Source organism: Ursus americanus, chromosome 2 (genome assembly GCF_024610735.1).
Source record: "Ursus americanus isolate L20-20 chromosome 2, mUrsAme1.1.p, whole genome shotgun sequence".
Taxonomy (NCBI): domain Eukaryota; kingdom Metazoa; phylum Chordata; class Mammalia; order Carnivora; family Ursidae; genus Ursus; species Ursus americanus.
Genome location: NC_142128.1, coordinates 39,351,628 through 39,370,559, shown reverse-complemented (window position 1 = coordinate 39,370,559; position 18,932 = coordinate 39,351,628). Strand labels below are relative to the sequence as shown.

Genomic DNA, 18,932 nt, shown 5'->3' with positions numbered 1-18,932 from the left:
CTGTGCCCTCTCTCTGCGCCCTGGCAGCCCCCCTCCCCATGCCCATCCCCTTCGAGAAAGGACCTGTGCACCCAGAATCTTGGCAGGTAGCTATCCAGCTGTGAGCGAAGAGCGTGGCCAGGTCTGTGCTGCATTCCTGGGGTGCAGGGCACAGGGGCAGAAAGCCCCCTCTCAACACACGCCTAGTTACCTGGACGGGTGAGCAGACGCAGGAACAGCCAGGTCAGAGGGCGCCCGTGGCTCTGCGGGCCGGGGCCAGACCTGCCTTGCCTGCCACTGCCAAGGGGGCGTGGACCTGGGGGCGCCTGGGCCCCAGGGAGCCACGTTGGAGTAGCCCCAGCCGTGTGAGTGAGCTGTTCCTGCCTTCTTCCCCGGCGTATCTTGAACTTCCCCACCTGGGTGCGGGTTGGGAGACAGAGGGCCAGACAGTTGTAACACAACCGGGAGAGAGCCTTCCAGGTGCTGAGGGAGGCAGCGGAGGGGCTGTGTTTAGAGCAGGGAGGAGGGGAGGTAGGAGGGAGTCACCTGCTCTGAGGCGTGGGGGTCCGGAAGTGGTGCAGGGGTGTGGGAGGTGGTGGGCTGGGGCCGGGGCTGGGGGCTGGGGCTCTCAGTCTCCAGGTTTGAGGCAGGGCTGGCTGTGGTCGAAGACGGAGAGGGTCAGGCCTGAGCGGCCCAGGTGGGAAGGACGCACACTGGCCGCGGCTCTGGGGTCCTCAGAACCCCTCCCTCGTTTAGATGCAGGCGACAGGCTGAGCGAGGGCTCTGGAAATGGTGCCACGGGTGTGTGCACCTGCCAGCACGTGGAGCCAGGGACCTCGGTGGTGTGTCCCGCTGAGGGAGCGCCCTGGTCTCTAGCGGTAGCAAATGTGTTTTCCCATGAGACAGACAGAAATGGCCAACCTATCCTTGGCCCTGTGCTCGATACACCGGGAAGGAATGAACGCCCGCGTGACCCCGTGCACCCCACCCCACGGCCTCGTCTGTGGGTTTCTGGAAGCTGGGGGCCAAACTCTGTGGTGCCAGATTCCTTCTGCACAGTGGTGGGGACGCCCGGCCCACCAACCCGTCCCTTTATCCTCTACTCCTCACGGCGCGCATGACAATCGGCTGTTTTCCACACTGGTCACTCCACTCCTCACTGGCCAGGTTGGAGCAGAGAGACCCAGGGACGCACGGCAGGAGCTTTGCCCCCTGCCGAGCCTGTTCTCGGTGTCTAAGGGGACGTGGCGATTTGGTGGTTTGCCGTGGTGGGCATCCAATGACCATCTTCCTTTCTTGTTTGGGGCAGGAAGATGCCACCAAACCCACAGGTCTCGGCACAGGCCAGCTAAGTCCCCAGACTGCTCCTCCTTTTCTCATGTACAAACCATCCAGTGGACGGGGATGAGCAAGCTTGGGGACCACGGCCCAGATGCAAAGGGGTGCGTGACACCTTCATGTGGCCCCAGGACCCGGCTTGGGACCGCTAGAAGGTGCCCTCTGTAGTCAGGCCAGGGACTGAGGAGCCTGGAGGGGGCAGGGGGATCCAAGGGATGACCCCGCCCTTTGAGGAGCTTGCGAAGGGAGGCCCCTGAAGGGGGGAGGCAGTAGGACCAATGTCCCAGCCAGGTCACTTCTACCTAGAACATCCTGGGAAAGGCTTGGCCCGGCAAGGAGACCCTTTCCACCCACCCACCCCTGTACCCCCACCCTCAGAGACGCAGGGTGTGTCCTTGATGGAACCAGGAAGCCCAGGGACAGCATGACAGCAGAGCCAAGAGGAGGAAGCGGAGAACGCCAGCCTGGGGTGGAGGAGAGGGGGATGCAGGGACCCCCTTGGATATCCGCATGCGTCCCCCAGAGCTGGAACGAGGCTCTTCCTCCTCCAGGGACAGGTCCCCAGCTCAGGAAGGCAGGTCCAGCCCAGGCCTTCCTCCTTCCAGGGAGTCTTTTCTCCTTTAGTTGTCTTTGACATGCAAAAGTTCTTAACGTGGATGAAGCCTGATGTACCTATTTTTTTCTTTACTTGCCTGTGGTGGTTTTGGTGTCCTATCCAAGAAACGATTGCCAAATCCAATATTGTGAGGGTCTCCGCCTGCACTTTTTCCTAAGTATCTTACAGTTTTAGCTCTTATGTTTAGTTAGGTCTTTGAGTTAGTTTTGCATGTGGTGTGAGGTAAGGGGTCCAACTTCATCTCTTTGCATGTGGATGTGCTTCTCAGCGCAGCCCCTGGAGCAGTGGCCCTGAACACAGACCTGCTGCATGCCCACAGCCTGGCCTCCAACGGGCACCCAGGGGAGCAGAGGGTATTGCCCCTACTCCAGGCAGCTCCCAGGCACACCGCCCCCTCCTCACAGGGTGGGCATAAGACCTGCCGCGACTGGCCAGCATTCTTCCTTGTCTGGGTCTTATATTCACTGACTGCACAAATTCTCACCCTCTCCAAGCCTCAGTTTCTCCTTTGTACCGAGGGACCTGGACCCAGTCAAATGCCATCTCTCCTGCTGCACTCTGAACACAAAGCAGAGTCCCCAGCACCCTGGAAATGTCACGCGAGGTCCCGTCCAACTGCCTGGTCCAAACTCACCCCATGCTGCCCTCCCCCTCTCACTCTGCCCCAGCCACAGAGGCTTTTCTGCATCCACACCACCTCCCATTCCTTCTGCCAGGAAGGATCTTCCCCCAGCTTCCCCACAGCTGGGCCCCGGTCCTCCTTCAGGGCTGTTTGGACGTGACCTCATCAGAGACCTCCCTGACGCACTGTCTAAACCAGCGGAGTTCCTTAGCTGCAGGACAACTCCCTGAATGCCTAGGGGCCTTCAACAAGGCACTTGTCTTATCTCACTCTCTGTGCATGGGGATCCGGGCTTGGTGAGGCCCTGCTCAGTCTCCCGCTCTCATCTGAGGCTGGGCACCTTCCTGTGAACTCACTGCTGGTTGGCAGCATTCAGCCCCCAGCTATTGAAGGCCTGAGGCTGTCGGGGGTGGGTGGGTGGGTGGCATTCTCAGGTCTTAGAGGCCATCCCATTGGTTCCTACCTGCCATGTTATACCATGCCCGTGTGCTTCCTCAAGGCCAGTCAGTGCTGGGTACATGTGTGTGAGTTGACCGATGAATGGACAGCCAGGAGGCCGTCACCGCACATGTGTGTGCCAAGGTGTGAGCTCAAGGAGGCTTTGGGCTGAGGGTACCAGATGGGAGGTAGCCTTCTGCTCACCCAGCGCCCTCCAACCTATCCTCCAGCTAAATGCCCTGTTTTCCTCCACCAATCTTAACTCTCTTCCCAGCATGAGAGCCACTTTCCCCTAGGAGGCCAGTTCTTCCTGCTTTTTGGAACTTGGCAACCAAGGCCAAGGGGCCCCACCTCCCCATCTCCAGGTATCCCTTCACCACACATAAAGACAGGTCCTGGTCTCCTCCTCCACAACCTTCCATGGCTCCCCATGGCCCACAGGGCCAGGCCCAGGCCACACATATTGGCCGCCTCCCCAAACTACACTCCCAGGCCACCCCCCATGTAGCCAGCCCTGCTCTCTCTCTGCCCCATCTGCGCGGAGCCCACATGAGCCCCTGGTTCTCCTCTCTTTCTCCAGCAGTGGCCGCCACCTTTCAGTGCCTTCCCCACACAGCCCTGTGCAAACCTGGCATTTGCAGGAGAAAGCTGGAACCCAAGCCCACGCTCCCCTCCAGGAAGCCAGTTCATTAGAGTCCTCAGCAGCCATGTGCCCTGTGGCTCACCTGGGGTTCTTGCTAAAACACAGCCTCCCACTCCCAGGACCACTCAGCACTGGTGAATCTGGGTTGGGGGCCCAGAGAACAGGTGTCTCAGATAAGCCCCTGATGGGCCTGGCACCCGGAGGTGGAGAACTGCAGCTGCCTGGGCGGGGGGGGGGGGGGGGGGGGCGAGGGTGGCAGCATCCCCAGGTCAGGCCCAAGCTGGGTCACTGTGGGGATCCGGGAGCGGGCAGCCCCTCTGCAGTTCAGAGGTCGGCAGAGACCTGGAATGCTCATATTCTGCTCAAGGGGGCCAGGCGCTCTGGCCTTTGTCACCTGGAACCGCGGTCACTATAGCTAAGCCCCAAGGGCCACTGCTGACCAGGAGGTAACCTAGGCAGAACCCCCTCCCCAATCCAGCCCAGTCACTGCACCCAGGAGACCCCCTCCCCCATCTCGAGGCTAGTGAGCCACCCTCGTTTTACTCCCCCAAGTCACAGGACGGCTGGGAGCACACGGAATGCATGCACCGGGCAGCCGCTGCACGCCGGACCTGTGGTTCCTGCCAGTGGGGAAGCCAGCAGCCTCAGCAGTTCCAACTAGGGGCTCTGGGCGGGGGGGGGGGGGGGGCGGGGAAGAAGGGGTGAATGGATGCAAGTTGCTTCGGCAGTCCAGCGCTCCCCACCCCAAGCCTGGGGCCACGGTACCCTCCACTGACTGCTGCCCCGGGGCGGGGGGGGGGCAGGGGGGCAGCTACCGCTGCCTAACCCCAAAGCGCCCACGGGCGGAGCAGGCTGACCTTGGAAGGCGCCCGCTCCCCACCGTGAGCAGGAGTTTGGGCAGCGAGGCGGGCCCGACGGGGAGGTGCCCGGAGAGGCCTAGAGGGCCCAGCGTTCGTTCCGCGCCGGCCCGCCCCTCCCCTCGTTCCCCTCCCCCACTCGCCCGCAGCCCCGGCGCCCCGCCCCCACCCCCGGCCAGCCCCCGGGTTAGGGAGCGTCCGCACTTCTCCTCCCGTCGGTCGGGCCAGCACTCGGCCTCCTGTACCGGGTCAACTCATTGGGCGGCTTCGACGGACGCACCGCCCAGGGCCTCGAACTGGCCAATAGCAAGGGGTTTCACAGGGCGCCGTGCTCCGGGGACCGTCACCGTGCTGCGACGCTTCAGGGGATCCTTAGGCCTCAGTGGTCTTTTGCCCCCGGCCCCTAGCCCCAGCCCCAAGGAGACCTCCGGGACCCGTGCCTGAAGAGCTGCCCGCGCGGCATCCGGGGAGCCCTTGGAGATCTCGGCCTCCCCCTCTCCCAGCTGCCCGCCGGCGTGTCCTCGAGTGGACGCACGCATCGCGAGGGGGAGTTTGCAGACGCTCCCTCCGATCGGGGACGCGGCTCCTTTAAGGGCGCAGGTGTCCACGGCACCGCCTGACTGGAAAGCCGCACACGGACCAGGCTCCCGGGCCGGGCCCGGGGCGCAGGCGCGCGGCAGCAGGGCGCGGGCAGCGGACGGCGCGCGGCGGCGTGGGTAGCGCGGGACGCGGAGTGGCGTCGGCGGCGCGCGGGGCAGGCGCGCGGCGGGCAGCCCTCGCAGGCCCCGCCCCGCCCCGCCCGCCGGGGTCCTCGGAGCGCTCGGGCTGCGCGCGGAGCGGGCTCGGGAGGGAAGTCCCGAGACAAAGGGAGCGCCGCCGCCGCCGCCGCCGCCGCCTCCTCGTCCGCCTCGCTCGCCGGGCCGCGGCCGCCCGAGGTGAGCGCGGGGGACGCGGGCGGGCGGCGGGGGGCGCGGGCGGGGGCCGGCCTCGGGGCGCGGGGGCCTCTGCCGCCGTCGGGCCCGGGCCGGGCGGGCGCCTCCTCACCCCCGACCTCCCGCCCGCCCCACGCACCCCCGCTCCGGGCCGGGCCCCCGCGCCCCAGTCCGTCTCCGAGCCGCGGCCGTGCGGCTGCCCCCCACCATCCCGGGGCCCGCCGGCCTCGGGCCCGCCCCCGCCGGGCCTTTCTGGGGTCGCGGCCGGCCGGCCCCTCGAGCCCTCCGCGCGCCCGTTCGGGAGCGGGGAGAACGGCCCCCTGGCGCGTGCTCGGCGGCGTCCCCGAGGTGCTGCTGGCTGCGGCCGCTGTTGACAGGGACGCGAGCCTGGGCCGCCCCGCCGCCGGGGCTCTCCTCCGCCCCAGGGAAATTCGTTTCCGGGGTCACGGGCTGCACACAGACCTGTGGCGCTTGCCAGCCGGGGAGAGCGTGCACGGCCCAGAGAGTTGAGAGTGGCGGATTGCAACAGCGCTGGCTCGTCTGGCGGGGGGTCTAGAAACCAAAACAGTCTGAGTTTGCTCATACCTCTAAAGAGTGCCGCTGGCACTTGGTGGGACCCCGAACGCGAGCGCTGCGCTGGAGGGAGAGTTTCTTAGGAGGTTGCTTTGTACCGATTGAACGGAGGTCGGAATTGGTAGTTAACGTGAGTAGGAGGGAGGAAAGGGAAGGATTAGCCGGGCTCACGATGCCGGCCTGCCGTTTCCCCGAAATCACGGCAGTACCTGGTTCGCGTGGTGTAGTTTGAAAATGTATTTCGTTCCTGGGTTTGCACAGTTGGCCTGTGGCTTGTTTCCTTTTGAAGCCTGTAGCCCTAAATGTTTCTCGCTATTAAAGGAAGCACTGCTTTTGGGTAGAGAACCCACTCCATAGGAAATCGGGATGGATCCTAACTTTCTCCTGCGTTGCTTACAGCTTTTTTAGGGGGCGGGGGTGGTTAGGGGTGACTTGTGCCTGCTCTTGGACCTTTGGTGAGTCCTCAGGTTAGGGACCTTGCTTCAGAAACAGCCTGGGCTCCTGGGGGTTTTGCCTCCTGGGGCAAGTGCCTTTGTCAGGTGCAGAAATGCCTTCGCCCTGGGGAGTTTGCCTTTTGGTGGGAAAGGGTGGTCCACGGCTTCCCATCCATAATGTATTTCCTCCTGGGCAAGCCTCTGGGGTCACTGCCATCACCCATTTTACAGATGAGAAACTTGAAGGAGGAGAGAAGCACCTTGCCCACACCCAGGCGGCCAGGAAGTGGCTCTGAGGTTTGTGCCCTCAGGTCGCTGAGTGCAATCTGAGAAGAGCACCTCCAAGTACAGCCCAGTGTGGGAGCCCTGGAGGGAGGTGGTGGGCAGGCCTCCCGCTCTGGCTGGGCAGCCCCACTCCTGTCCTGCCTGCTGGCTCTCGCCGTTCAGAGATGTGTTGTCTGCATCTCATCACTGCTGCCCTGTAGCATCTAGTAACACTTAACTGCTCCCTAAGTGCCTCTCTGTCAGTTTGGGAAAGGGAGATTGGGTTTTAAGTGGGATTCTGAATGAGTGTTTCCAAGTTGTAGTTAAAATGTAACAAATTGGCTGCTTTGTCCTGGAGGGCAGGAGGCCAGTGGGAGTGGAAGCATGTCATAGAGACCAGGTGTCTGCTTGAGACTGGGCAGGTGTGCACCTGTGGCTCTTTGCCCTGATGGCAGAAACCCACTTTGGTGCCCAGGCTCGCCCATCAGCACTCCTGAGGATGGGGCTGCAGGAACTCTCACGGGACTACCCTTCATTACCTCCCACGAGCTGGGACAACCTCACACAGCTAGGCGCCGGGACAGGGCCTCCAGAGGCGGCTCTTTCTGGTCTTCAGGGCAGAAGAGGTGGCCTGTGGCAGGGTTGTGACACATGGTCAGCAAGCAGACAGCACTCAGGATCACCTGCCGGCCTTTCCCGAGCTGTGGGCGAGCCTGGGGCTTTGGGGCTTCAGGAACTTGTTTTGATGCCTGGCTGAGCTCAGACTCCCTGGGGACCTTGTATCTCACTTAAAGAACTGCTTACCAGGCTGTTTGTCTTTGGTCGTTGACCCTCCGTGCTGGTTTCTTCAGCAGAAGCGTCCTGCCAACTTGCGCTGTTGCTTTGGGGGGAGGGGGAGCAGGGCGGGGTGCTAGGGGGCAGGAGCACTTCCGAAGCTAGAGTGTGCTGTGCCCTCAAGTCTCCTGCAGGGAAGGGCATTTCCACTGACCCTGGGGTTGGTGTTGGGTCAAGGGTTTGAGAAACGTGTGGAGGTGAAGGATTTTCAGGCATCAGGGTAACTGCCTGGTTCTGACCAGAGAACATGCGACCCGGCCTGCAGGCTCCCCGCCCGCCTCCTGCAAGCCCAGGTCCTCACCCTCAAGATCAGGGCCCACCCTTGTTGCACTCCCTGGGCCCCGCCTGTGCCCAAACAAATATTGCAGACAGGTGTGTTGTCCTGTGAAGGAGATCCTGGGCAGGTGTGTGCCTTGGCAGTCCCAAACACCCCATGGCATCATGTTCCTGGTGGTCAGGTCTGCACAGGGATGGGGACGAAGGGTCAGACCAGAAGGTTGGGATCATGTGGTGGGGACCTGGAATTCTGTTTTGGTCCCAGCGTGGTGCTTACAGTTTGGAGGGAGGTAATTTTGAGGTCTGGTAAAGCTGGAGCGTATTGTAAGGTATGTTCTGGGGTCAGATCTGTCACATCATCCTGACGGCTGTGCTTCCTGAGTGGAGGGCTTTGACTTTTGACTTTTTCTTAAGATAATCTCAGTACACGGGTTTTTAAACTGGGACCCCATCTGGTAGGTGCGGTGCTATCATAACTCAGCTGGCTTCCTGAGACCTGGGCTCTTGCACTGCACCAGGGACTGCAGTGGTTTTCTGTGACGGTGACTCCCAGACCCCTCCTCCCACTTGGCTGACTTCTTGGGAAAAGAGTTGTCCAAGAACCTCCCGAACCCTGAGTACTGGGCCCCACCCGGAGTTCCTGACTTATGGCCACAGGGGCCCTGGGGGACGTGCATGTCTGACGAGCACCCAGGGCCACACTTGGGGAGTCCAGGGCCCGTCTCTGCTGAGTTGTTGGACTCACCCCTGCTGCGCGGTGGTGTGGGCTCTGGGCAGGGTCTCTGTTGCTCTGGGACCGGGAATGGGGGGCAGGCGGATGCTGGGGCAGAGAGTGTGATTTCGGTTGGATTGCTGAGGGGCAGGAAAGGGTCAGCCTGAGTCGGGTTGGGGGTGTTGCACAGGAGTAGTAACGGGAGGGGTCGGGGGTGGGGCATGAACTGGATTTGAGTTGAGGCTCCACGCTTAGCCAGCAAGTAACCTTTTGGGTCTCCCTTCTAGTTGTTCCCAGGTCTGCATTGAGCCTGGCTGGGGACAGAGGTAGGTGAGCCTGAGCCAGGAAACATGGCTGGGAGGTTCTTCTGAACCCGGCTGAGAACCCTTGTGGTTGTGGAGAACCCCATGTTGTACTCAGGAATGTGGGGTGTTGGACCTCTTTCCCCACAAGAGCAGAGAGGAGACCTGTTGCCAGCTCTCCATGGAAGTCTGAAGGGTTGGGGCAGGCTGCTGGTCATCCCCTTCCAGGAGACACCAAGGCCTTGTTTATGGTAAATGCTGGATTCTGGGTATCTTCAATGTTTCCATGGACTTTGAAGATCAACAAACAGACTTGGGGTCAAATTCTCTGAGGGCAGCTGGGGGCGCCAGCCTGTTGGGCTCTGCTGGGTAAGCAGCAGCCTGGAGCGTCTGCTCTGCGTGCAGGCAGCCTGAGGCCGTGCCCAGTGGGCTGCAGGCCCCTGCTGTGCACGGCTGAAGGCACCAGGCCTTGGGGGCTGAGGTCTGGGGGTGCGGGGAGGAGCAGCAGGGCTTTGAGCAGCCCTCTCCCACAGCATGCTCACAGGATAGGCGGACACAGCAGGCGGGCTGCGGGCTGGCCCTTCTGCGGGCCTGTAGAGGTGTCTTCCCCAGGCTTGCCTGGTGCTCCCTGCTGGCCACCCCACCTACTGCTGACTCTCCCAGAGTAAATGGGAGGCAGGCCTTGATCCATTCATTGTTCATGGCTTGCCAGGGGATGGGGAGGCAGAGGCTGTGGGATGTGAAAGTGGAGGGGACAGAGGACCGTGCCTGGGGCCCTGGAAAGAAAGGGGTCTCTTGGGTACTGCAGGCTGGGTGTGGTCCAGGCACTTGTCCATGATGCGGTTGAACTGCTGTCCACACTGGGGCACTTTTCTACTCAGTTGCCTTCAAGAATAAGGGTTATTCTCCTGGCCAGACCCGAATCTAAATTGTAAGTTGGGGTCTGATAGCACCCCGCCCCCATCTCTGCACCGGCAAAGGGGAGCACCCTGTCAAGATCACGGCCCCCCTCCCTCTCTGTCTTCAGGCAGTGCTCTGGACAGCCCCACCTTGTCCTTGCGTTTACTACAGTCTTGACAGGAGGGTTGGGATCCCTGTCACTCTAGGCTGGCGCTGTGGGATCGAGGAGGGCAGGACGGGGGTGCGGCGTCTGCAGGGAACCCTTGGCAAGCCCCGCCTGTGTGAACCTGACAGCTGTGTGTCCCAGGCCGGTGCCTTCGCCTCCCTGCACCTCGGGGTCACTGTGACGTGGAGGCCGCAGTGTGTGCCCTGGGGCCCTGGGGGTGAGGGGAGGCTGGGTTGCCACTGCGGGGTGATGATGCCTGGGCAGCTTCCAAGCTGGGTGGCTCGCTGAGAGCATGTCTGTGTGGGGTGAGGTGTGAGAGCAAAGGGGCAGGAAGAGGCCGAGGTCTGCCTCTCCTAACCGCACGCTCTGCCCGGTCTCTTCCAGGGACATTGAACATGTCGGGGATCGCCCTCAGCAGACTCGCCCAGGAGAGGAAAGCCTGGAGAAAGGACCACCCGTTTGTAAGGAAAGCTTTATTTCTGCGCGCAGCAGAGTGGATCCGTTTGCCTGGGTGGAAACCGTGAAGTCCCCGTCCAGCCCGGGCCTGTCGCGTGCCCTGTGCCGAGGGCCCCTGGGGGTCACAGGATGGCTCTGCGAGCGGGTGAGACGAGATGCGCGGCGCTGATGTGCTTGTGTGGTTGTGTTCTCAGGGCTTTGTGGCTGTCCCGACAAAGAACCCCGACGGCACGATGAACCTCATGAACTGGGAGTGCGCCATTCCAGGGAAGAAAGGGGTAAGAGGCGCCACGCCGCTGGCCTGCCTGCCCCTGTGCCGGCCTCACGGGCCCCAGTCCCACCCCCAGGGCAGTTTTAAATCAGAAGGGGGAGCTGGGCTGCGGAAGGGGGTGGATACAGCACCCCCACCAAGCCTGGGGGCCAGACCCTGCTGCAGCTCTGGGGCATGAGGAGCCTTGAGGGCCTTCGCGTTTGTCCTTCAGGACGTGTGGCGGCTGAAGCAGCCCCGATCTTGTGATGCTGGTCCTGGCGGTCTTTGAACCTGGGGCGGCTGCTGACCCTCAGATGCGGACGCCCCACAAAGGCCACCTGGAAAAGCCGTGTGTGGCCTGAGCATGCCGGGACCAGTTAGGACCAGCATATTTGAAGCATTTGGGAATGAGGGTCTCCAGCAACCCCGCATCCAGCTCTTCCTGGGTGACCCCAAAGGAAAGAGGAGGCCCCTGAGGTGTCCCTGTAGTTCCCGAGGCTTCGTCACCTCTGCCCTCCCCCCCGTGGTTCATGGTGACTGTCACAGGAGCTCAGCCTTGGTACTCCCTAATAGCCCCCTCTCCCTCTGTTAAGCCAGTGGGATTAGGACATGGCTTTGTCTGCAGGATGATGTGGTTTGGGTTCGTCTGTTGAGCACCCAGCCTGTGCTTTTGCTCAGGCCATTCTCGGTCCCTCTTCCAAGGCTGTGGCAGGCGTGGCCATCTCCCTCCCAGAGGTGGCTGGGGAGGGCTGTTGGATCGTGGAGCTGGAGGGACGGGCCTTGCTGCGGCTGCTCAGATGAAGATCTCGAGCCCCCATCCTGGGGTCCTGGGGGGCAGCCCGCCAGGGCCCTGCCTGTCTTCCCAGAAGTCTAGCTCCAGCGCTGCTCCTCTCCGGGGAGGCACCGACAGTCCTGTCATGGGGACAGCTGGTCTTCGGGCTGGTTTAGGAGCGCACCTCCCTGTCGGCACGGCGCGGGGGGACGTGCTGCGGGAGCCAGCTTCTCCTGGGCTCAGCCCGCCGCACAGGTCGGCAGCACTCCTAACTGTAACTTCGTTTCCCAACAGACTCCCTGGGAAGGAGGCTTGTTTAAGCTACGGATGCTTTTCAAAGACGATTATCCATCCTCACCCCCAAAATGTAAGTCGAGTGAAGTCCTCCAGAGTCAGTCTGCCGGCATATTCCAGTGGAGATCTGCAGTCCCGTGTTTGCTTATGGGGGGCAGCTCCAGGGGCTCCCGTCCCGGAGCCTAGCTGGGTGTCTGAGCCTTTTCGAGCCCCCGGGCAGGGAGGGCTTAGTCACACATCCTGACTGCAATCCCCTGGGAGGCTCCGGGCCCTTGTGCCTCTCGGGGAGAAGGTGCCACTTCCCCGGCCCCGGCAGGGATGGGCTTGCGAAGGACTGTGGTCCAGAGCCTCAACCCCGACAGCTCTGTTTCCCTCACTTGGTGTCGCTATGCCTGCTGGTTATGGTTTCACGTGGAGCTGTGGCCGTGTGTGCGGCGCAGCCGGACAGCGCGCCGAAGCCTCCAGAGAAGGCTGCAGGGGGAGACAGAGGCGGTGTGTAGCGCAGTGCTGCTTAAGCACCAGAGTGCAGCTTTGCACAACTCAGACAGGGCACCAGGTCCCTCCTGTTTTGTAGCTGGAGATCCACCAGCCCTGGGCACGGTCGGGTGGTGGAGCGAGTGAACACATGCCTCTGTGTGCAGAGGCGTCCGGCACAGCCCATGCAAGGCCGGGTCGCAAGTCAGTGTTCACGCTGCAGTTACTCATTCCAAAGGTAGAAGTACGTTCTCCGTTAGAAGGGCATCTACCAGAAGAATTTTAAAAATTAATGATTAGCAGGGTAACCACTGGGATGGAGACTTTATTTGGGGTGGTTCTCTGCTGTTTGAATAGTTTTTGTTGCGTGCGAGTGTTACTGTAAATAATTGCTTTAGAAGATGAGACAAGTTGTAGTTGCTTTTCTTCTGTTCAACGTCAAACTGGAATTCTAAGCAAATGGAACAAGGAAGGGAAAAAATCCCCAGAGAAGAGCGGGAAAGGGAGACGGGCTGCAGACGTTCTTTAAGACGTCCCTTTATGAAGGTTGTGGGGTAGAAGATTAACACGCAGAAACCTGTCTTCACAAAACTGCTACACGTGGAAGTGTTTAAAGCAGACTGTTCGTAGTAGCATCGAATACTGTGTAATCCAAACGAAGAGGTTCAGGAGCTCTAGACTGGAGACTCCGGAGCACAGATGAGAGAAGCTAAGGACAGCCTCCGGGACAGGCGACCTGGGCACCCTGGATGGGCCTGAAGACCCAATGTTGTAAGATGTCCGTTCTCTCCAGGCCCGTCTGCAGAGTCCGTGTGATCCCAGTCAGAATCCAAGCACATTTTTGTGGAAATGGCCACGTGGACCCTGATGTGCAGGGGTGCAGTGTGCCGAGAATGGCTGTGGCCCTTGGAGGGCCAGGGGTGGTTGTGAGGCCCGGGCGGAGGCTCATCTGTCGAGGGCACCCAGCCCCGTTAGCAGGATGGGCGAGATGGGAGCCAGACGGATGGGCCGCAGGGACCCAGTGATTGAGACACAGGCCTGCAGAGTCCAGACACGCCACGCGTAGGGCGGCTCAGATCTTGACAAAAGGAACATGAGGTGTGCGGAGAGGGTGGTCCAGTGAATGGACTCAGCCCACAGGGTATCCCAGTGGAAGAAGGGAATCGCCCTCCCACCCTAGACAGCCTTCCAGACGGATCTTGGCGCAGTGCACACGGAGGTGGGGCGGTACAGCTCTTAGAGGAAGATGAGGGGGCAGGGAGGACACATCTTCTCCACTTGGCATCACTTGGGTGGGTTTAACCAGTGAAGCACAGACAGGCGCCCCCCAGAGGCGGAACGACGGTAAGTGGGCTTACGTGGCGCTCAGGACCAGGTTCTCACCAGGAGACTCCGGTGGGAGTGAGGCGGGGAGAAGGTTCTGTGCGTCCGTCAGCACTTACCCCCAGGCGTCTCCGAGTCAGTAAGGAAGAGGCAGCCGTCAGAGGAGAAGGCGCCCGATGTGGTGAACAGCCCGTCGCCAGCCACGGACAGCAGGGCAGCAGGCGCCCTCGCACCTCTCCAGAGAGGGTGCATCTTGAATATCTCCCTGGGAAAGCCGTCTGCCATGTCTGTGGAAGCTGGACCTAGGCCTGCTCTGGCCCCAGCTGCTCCACTCAAGCGAATATTCTGCAGAAACGGACACGTGCTCGCCAGAAGCCGGGGGCAGCCCAAGCGTCCATGAGCAAACCCAGGGGGGAGCAACGGGGGACCCGGTGCACAGCCGCCAGAGGGGAGGACCCACAGGTGTTCACAACCCAGAGAGTCTCCCAGACATGATGACGCAGGGTCGGAGCCGGACTCCTCGTGGACATCGGCAGCGAGCCCTGTGACGGGTCGGGGAGGGGGCTTCTCTGGGCAGGGGAAGCTGCTGTCCCCCACGGGTGCACTTGCTAGCAAGAAGTACGAGCAGAGGAGCAAAAAGGCGCACACGGAGGGGGAGAAGGTTCTCGCTAGATACGTTCACTTGGCAGGGCTTGTAGCCAAAATGTACGCAGCGGTCCAGCAAGTCGGGATGGCCCAGTTGGAAGATGGAGAAGAGACTCGACGGGAATTTCAAGAAATAGACCGTGCGTTGCCGTGAATGAAGGTGCTCACCCGCGGAGTCGCCAGGGCTGCGCTCCGTGACTGCCGTCTGCAGGCTTGTGAGGCTGTGGGCACCGGCCAGCCCTGCAGGGCACACGGGAGCTGGTAACGGACAGTAAGCAGTTCCTCTGGACAGACACACACGCAGCACAAGGAACCCTCAGGAACGGTCACGGCTTTGTGGCGGCCGGGTGCAAGGAGCGGTCACTCTCGGGGGTGGGGAGACACCACTGCGTGCCGCGGTGTGCGCCCTGAGAAGTGCTGGCCCGGGGTGCTGCTTGGGTGCTGGGGGAGCAAGAGCAGCTCCGGGTGGTTCCAGCTGTGTGTGGCTCTGGGATTTGTCACGCTGCTCTCAGACTCATTGTACTTTTCTGGGTAAAAATAAATAATCTTTTACAATAAAGTGAAAGGGGGAAGGTGCCCAGATAAAGAGAAACACCCTCAAACTGTGGGTAACAGCCCCCAGGGAGGGTTCGAGGCAATTTTCTTGTTTTATGTTTTGCAATTTCCTACAAATGTTCATTTTTTAAAAAGAAAATTAACTTGTGTTTTAAAAGAACGTGCAGGGGGACAATGTGGGGTCCTACAGTCCTCTCTTTTTGAAGCAGGATGATCTGCTCTTGTTTGGAAGGGCCTCAGAGTCCTCCCCAGGACTGTCCTCATCAGCTGTGCCCCCCCCCCCCACCTTTCCTAGTCTGGGCTGGCTTGGGGAGGGGCCCGGGCCCCTGAGCCCCGGAACTGTGCAAGCTCCCCGCCCCCCACTGCCACCTAGCGGCCGCATGCCTGCTGGCCAGCAAGGCACCCAGTGCAGGGGAGGGGACAGCAGCTGCCATAGAAACGTGTTTCCTTCCTCCCTGTGCTCTAGGTAAATTTGAGCCACCGCTGTTTCACCCGAACGTCTACCCTTCGGGCACAGTGTGCCTGTCCATCCTCGAGGAGGACAAGGACTGGAGGCCAGCCATCACGATTAAGCAGGTAGGGTGCAGGGCGCTGGCCTCAGCCTTCCTGTGGGGCCAGAGGACAGTGGTCTTGCTCTGAAGCTGGGGCCGACGTCCACCCTAAGAAAGCTTGCTTTTCTTTCTTTCTCTTTCTTTCTTTTACTTTCTTTCTTTCTTTTCTTTTCTTTTCTTTTTTTTTTTTTTTTAAGATTTTATTTATTTATTTGACAGAGATAGAGACAGCCAGCGAGAAAGGGAACACAGCAGGGGGAGTGGGAGAGGAAGAAGCAGGCTCATAGCGGAGGAGCCCGATGTGGGACTCGATCCCGGTACACCGGGATCACGCCCTGAGCCGAAGGCAGACACTTTAACGACTGCGCTGCCCAGGCGCCCCTTCTTTTCTTTTCTTTTCTTTTCTTTTCTTTTCTTTTCTTTTCTTTCTTTCTTTTTTTCTTTCTTTCTTTCTTTCTTTCTTTCTTTCTTTCTTTCTTTCTTTCTTTCTTTCTTTCTTTCTTTTTTTAATTGGATGGATTTTTTTTTTAAGGTTTTGTTTATTTGACAGACAGGGAGAGAGGGAACACAAGCAGGGAGAGAGGGAGAGGGAGAGGGAGAAGCAGGCTTCCCACTGAGCAGGGAGCCAGATGCGGGGCTCGATCCCAGGACTCTGGGATCATGACCTGAGGTGAAGGCAGACGCCTAACGGCTGAGCCTACCCAGGCGCCCCGAAAGCTTGCTTTTGTAACCGCTGAGCTCCATGTTCTTTTGTCTCTTACTCAGATCTTGTTAGGAATACAGGAACTTCTAAATGAACCAAATATCCAGGACCCAGCTCAAGCAGAGGCCTATACGATTTACTGGTAAGTACTGGTCTGGCCCCACTCTCTGTGGCCGTGCGCTGGCTTGCACGTGCTTCCTTGGAAGGGGTCCGGGCTGCCGCTTCTGGCGGCCTGCTTGGATGGCCCTGAGACATGAGCCGTGACCAGATCGAGTGAGGTAGTCGGAAGCGTCTGAGGCCAGGAAGCAAGCAGGCAGGCCCTGTAGGCAGTGGGAGCTCCATGTGCAAAGGGCCCGTGGTGGGCAAGAACGGCTGACTCGACGGCTGTTGAGCAAGGGGACAGTCAGGAGCTGGAGGTCAGGTGACACAGACTCCCGTTGGCTGCTTTGTCCCTGATAAGCTGTGGCCAGGCAAACCATATGCCTCGGTGAACCCCAGTCCAGCTCAGAGGGAAAGGCCCCCAGGTGTGGGTGCGGAAGGAGGTATGTGCAATACCATGGCTCCCCAGGGGCCCCAAACGGGCCACCATGTCCCTCCTGCTGCCCCTCCCAGGCCCGCGTGTGGGCCGTAGAGGAGTGGCACTCCTGTCTTGTTCGTGGTCACCCAGCTGCCATGATGCCCCCACCAGTTGCCAGGCGTTCACTCCTCATCTCAGCCCTTCCCTGCGTGGCACTGTGGTGGGGGGAGGGAGGAAGGCCTGGTGTGGCGCCAGGTGAGCGACAAGGTTAAACCCAGCACCGTGGGCCTGGCCCGGTCAGCAGTGGGGAGAGCCCTTGCCCCCGCACAGAGGCCTCACGGTCCTGGCTCCCCTGGCCGTGCCAGCTGGCCTGGGCTGGGTGGGGGCCTTATGCCGGGTTGGGGGCTCTCATCCCCGCTGCTCCACATTCATAGCACGGCTAGCACATGGGTGAGGCCAGGCAGGGGCATGCTTCTTCTGGGGGGCATTTCTGGAATCGGAGCCATGCCAAGGTCAGGACCGTCCTCGCTGCTCTGGGCAGTGGCAGGTGTCATGTCTGAGGACCATCTGAGGGAAGTGCCAGGAGAATGCATTTCTCCCCCCAAAAATGCGTCGGGTCCCTAGGCCCAGCCTAGTGTTGGCCCGGGCAGCAGGACACTCCCAGCTGGGGCTGAGGCGCGCGTCCCCAGTGGGCGCAGCGGGAGGTCACGTGTCCCATTGCCGGCTGTGCACCAGCAACTCGTGAGATCCATCGCCCTGCCCTTCCCCCCCGAGCTGGGAGCTGTGCAGTTTCACCGCCACATCTGTCTACAGCGGCGCAGTGGCCCAAGCCGCATGCGCAAGGCCACTCAGGACACGCTGCATTCTCATGGTGACCAGATGGTCTTCAGAGAGCTTGCTGGCCCTGGCGTGCGCCTTGTCGCAGGGGTGATATTTGCAGCGGCCGGTGGTGGCCACAGGCGCCACGGTGCCACTGTAAGCAGCCGGCCTTCTCGTGCCTGCATTCACAGCGCTGGGACAGCAGGACCGGGGGCTTGCTGTGGCGACCAGCGGGCCGGGCGCGTGTGCGGCCGCTCCCTCCTGCTGGGTGTCTTCCGTGCACCCGGGCGCCTCGCCGCCAATCCTGCCATGACATCGTTCCCACGATTTCTCCCGTCAGCATCCCCTTTAAGAGCACGCTGGGACGCTTCAGCCCGTCCTCATGCTGCCAAAGGCCACAGGGCCTCCCTTGGGGGACAGCAGGGCTGCCTCTGTGCTTGGGCCCGGCCACAGGCAAGTGTCGTGTGGCCCCCAGGCGGGTGTCCCCACGTGCACACACTGCCCCTGGGCTCCGTGGAGGGTCCCAGGCCAGCCGTAGAGGTCCTGTTGACCCCCTGGGGCCCCATGGGGAAGCCAGCAGGCGTCCCTTCCATCTGTAGCCCAGCAATCCGGATTTTCTCTCCAGAACGATGGCAGCTGCTTCCAGCTTAGGGACCCGTAACCGTCCCACGTACATCACCCCCAGCAGCCCCGTCGTGTGTGCCCCCCCCCCCCCGCCTTCCTGATCAGAGGCCGTCCTCTGAGCCCGCGTTGCCTTCCGTGATGCCCTGGCCCCGAGGCTGACCTGTCTCTCTCTTGGCCTCCTCCTCAGCCAAAACAGAGTGGAGTACGAGAAGAGGGTTCGAGCACAAGCCAAGAAGTTCGCGCCTTCGTAAGCGGCGGCCGCGGCAGTGTAAGAAGGAAGGGATGGGTTTGGCAAGAACTTGTTTACAACATTTTTGCAAATCTAACGTTGCTCTGTACAATTACTAGTCACCTGGGAGGGTGGGCGGGCGCCATTTTCCATTTCCGCCACTGGCACGCAGTCCTGACTCGCTGAGCTGCCCGGTTTTTCATACAGGGTCTCTTCCTTCAGTCTTTTGTATTTTTGATTGTTATGTAAAACTTGCTTTTATTTTAATATTGATGTCAGTATTTCAACTGCTGTAAAATTATAAACTTTTATACTTCGATGAGCCCCGAGGAGCTAGTTTCCTTTGCTCGCGGACGCAGGCATGCTTCCCACCGTGTAGAGCTACGCGTAGCCTCCCGCCGGCCCTTCCCGCCTCGCTCCCCGCAGAACCCAGGTTGTGTTGCTTATGAGCCTCAGATCCAAAGGCAGCCAGCGTCTCGTCTCCGCATCACTTCCTTTGTGTTTATATGGCGTTTTGTCTGTGTTGCTGTTTAGAGTAAATAAACTGTTTATATAAAGGTTTTGGTTGCATTATCGTCATTAAGAGCGTGAGGAGGCGGCCTCGCGGTGCCCCGGCCCCCCACGCGGCTGCAGGCCCGCGGAGCAGAGCTCGCTGCTGTGCTCGGCCTGGGCTTCTGTAGATAGTGCCGTGTGCAAGGACGGCGTGTGTCCAGGGCTTGTCTCCCACCCCAGGTCTTCGGGCTGCGCAGAGAGCAGATGTGGTCAGGTTGGAACTGGTGTCTGGAGCCTTCTAAAGCTGGTTCGAGCCGGACCCTGCCCCAGGGAGGACTGCGT

General features: G+C 60.8%; 1 protein-coding gene across 2 annotated transcripts; it reads left to right on the top strand.

Annotated features, from left to right (window-relative positions):
* Positions 1-5,295: 5,295 nt before the first annotated feature.
* On the top strand, positions 5,296-18,659 carry UBE2I (ubiquitin conjugating enzyme E2 I). 2 transcript variants are annotated; one of them, XM_045784794.2, is made up of 7 exons: positions 5,296-5,428; positions 10,271-10,347; positions 10,537-10,620; positions 11,659-11,731; positions 15,122-15,231; positions 15,972-16,051; positions 18,057-18,659. In XM_045784794.2, exons 2-7 carry the CDS (start codon positions 10,282-10,284, stop codon positions 18,118-18,120), a joined length of 477 nt encoding a protein of 158 aa, XP_045640750.1. In that variant the 5' UTR covers positions 5,296-5,428; positions 10,271-10,281; the 3' UTR covers positions 18,121-18,659. The 2 variants fall into 2 exon arrangements, with proteins under 2 accessions (XP_045640750.1, XP_045640749.1); XM_045784793.2 differs by lacking the exon at positions 5,296-5,428 and adding an exon at positions 5,876-6,128.
* The last annotated feature ends 273 nt before the right edge of the window (positions 18,660-18,932 follow it).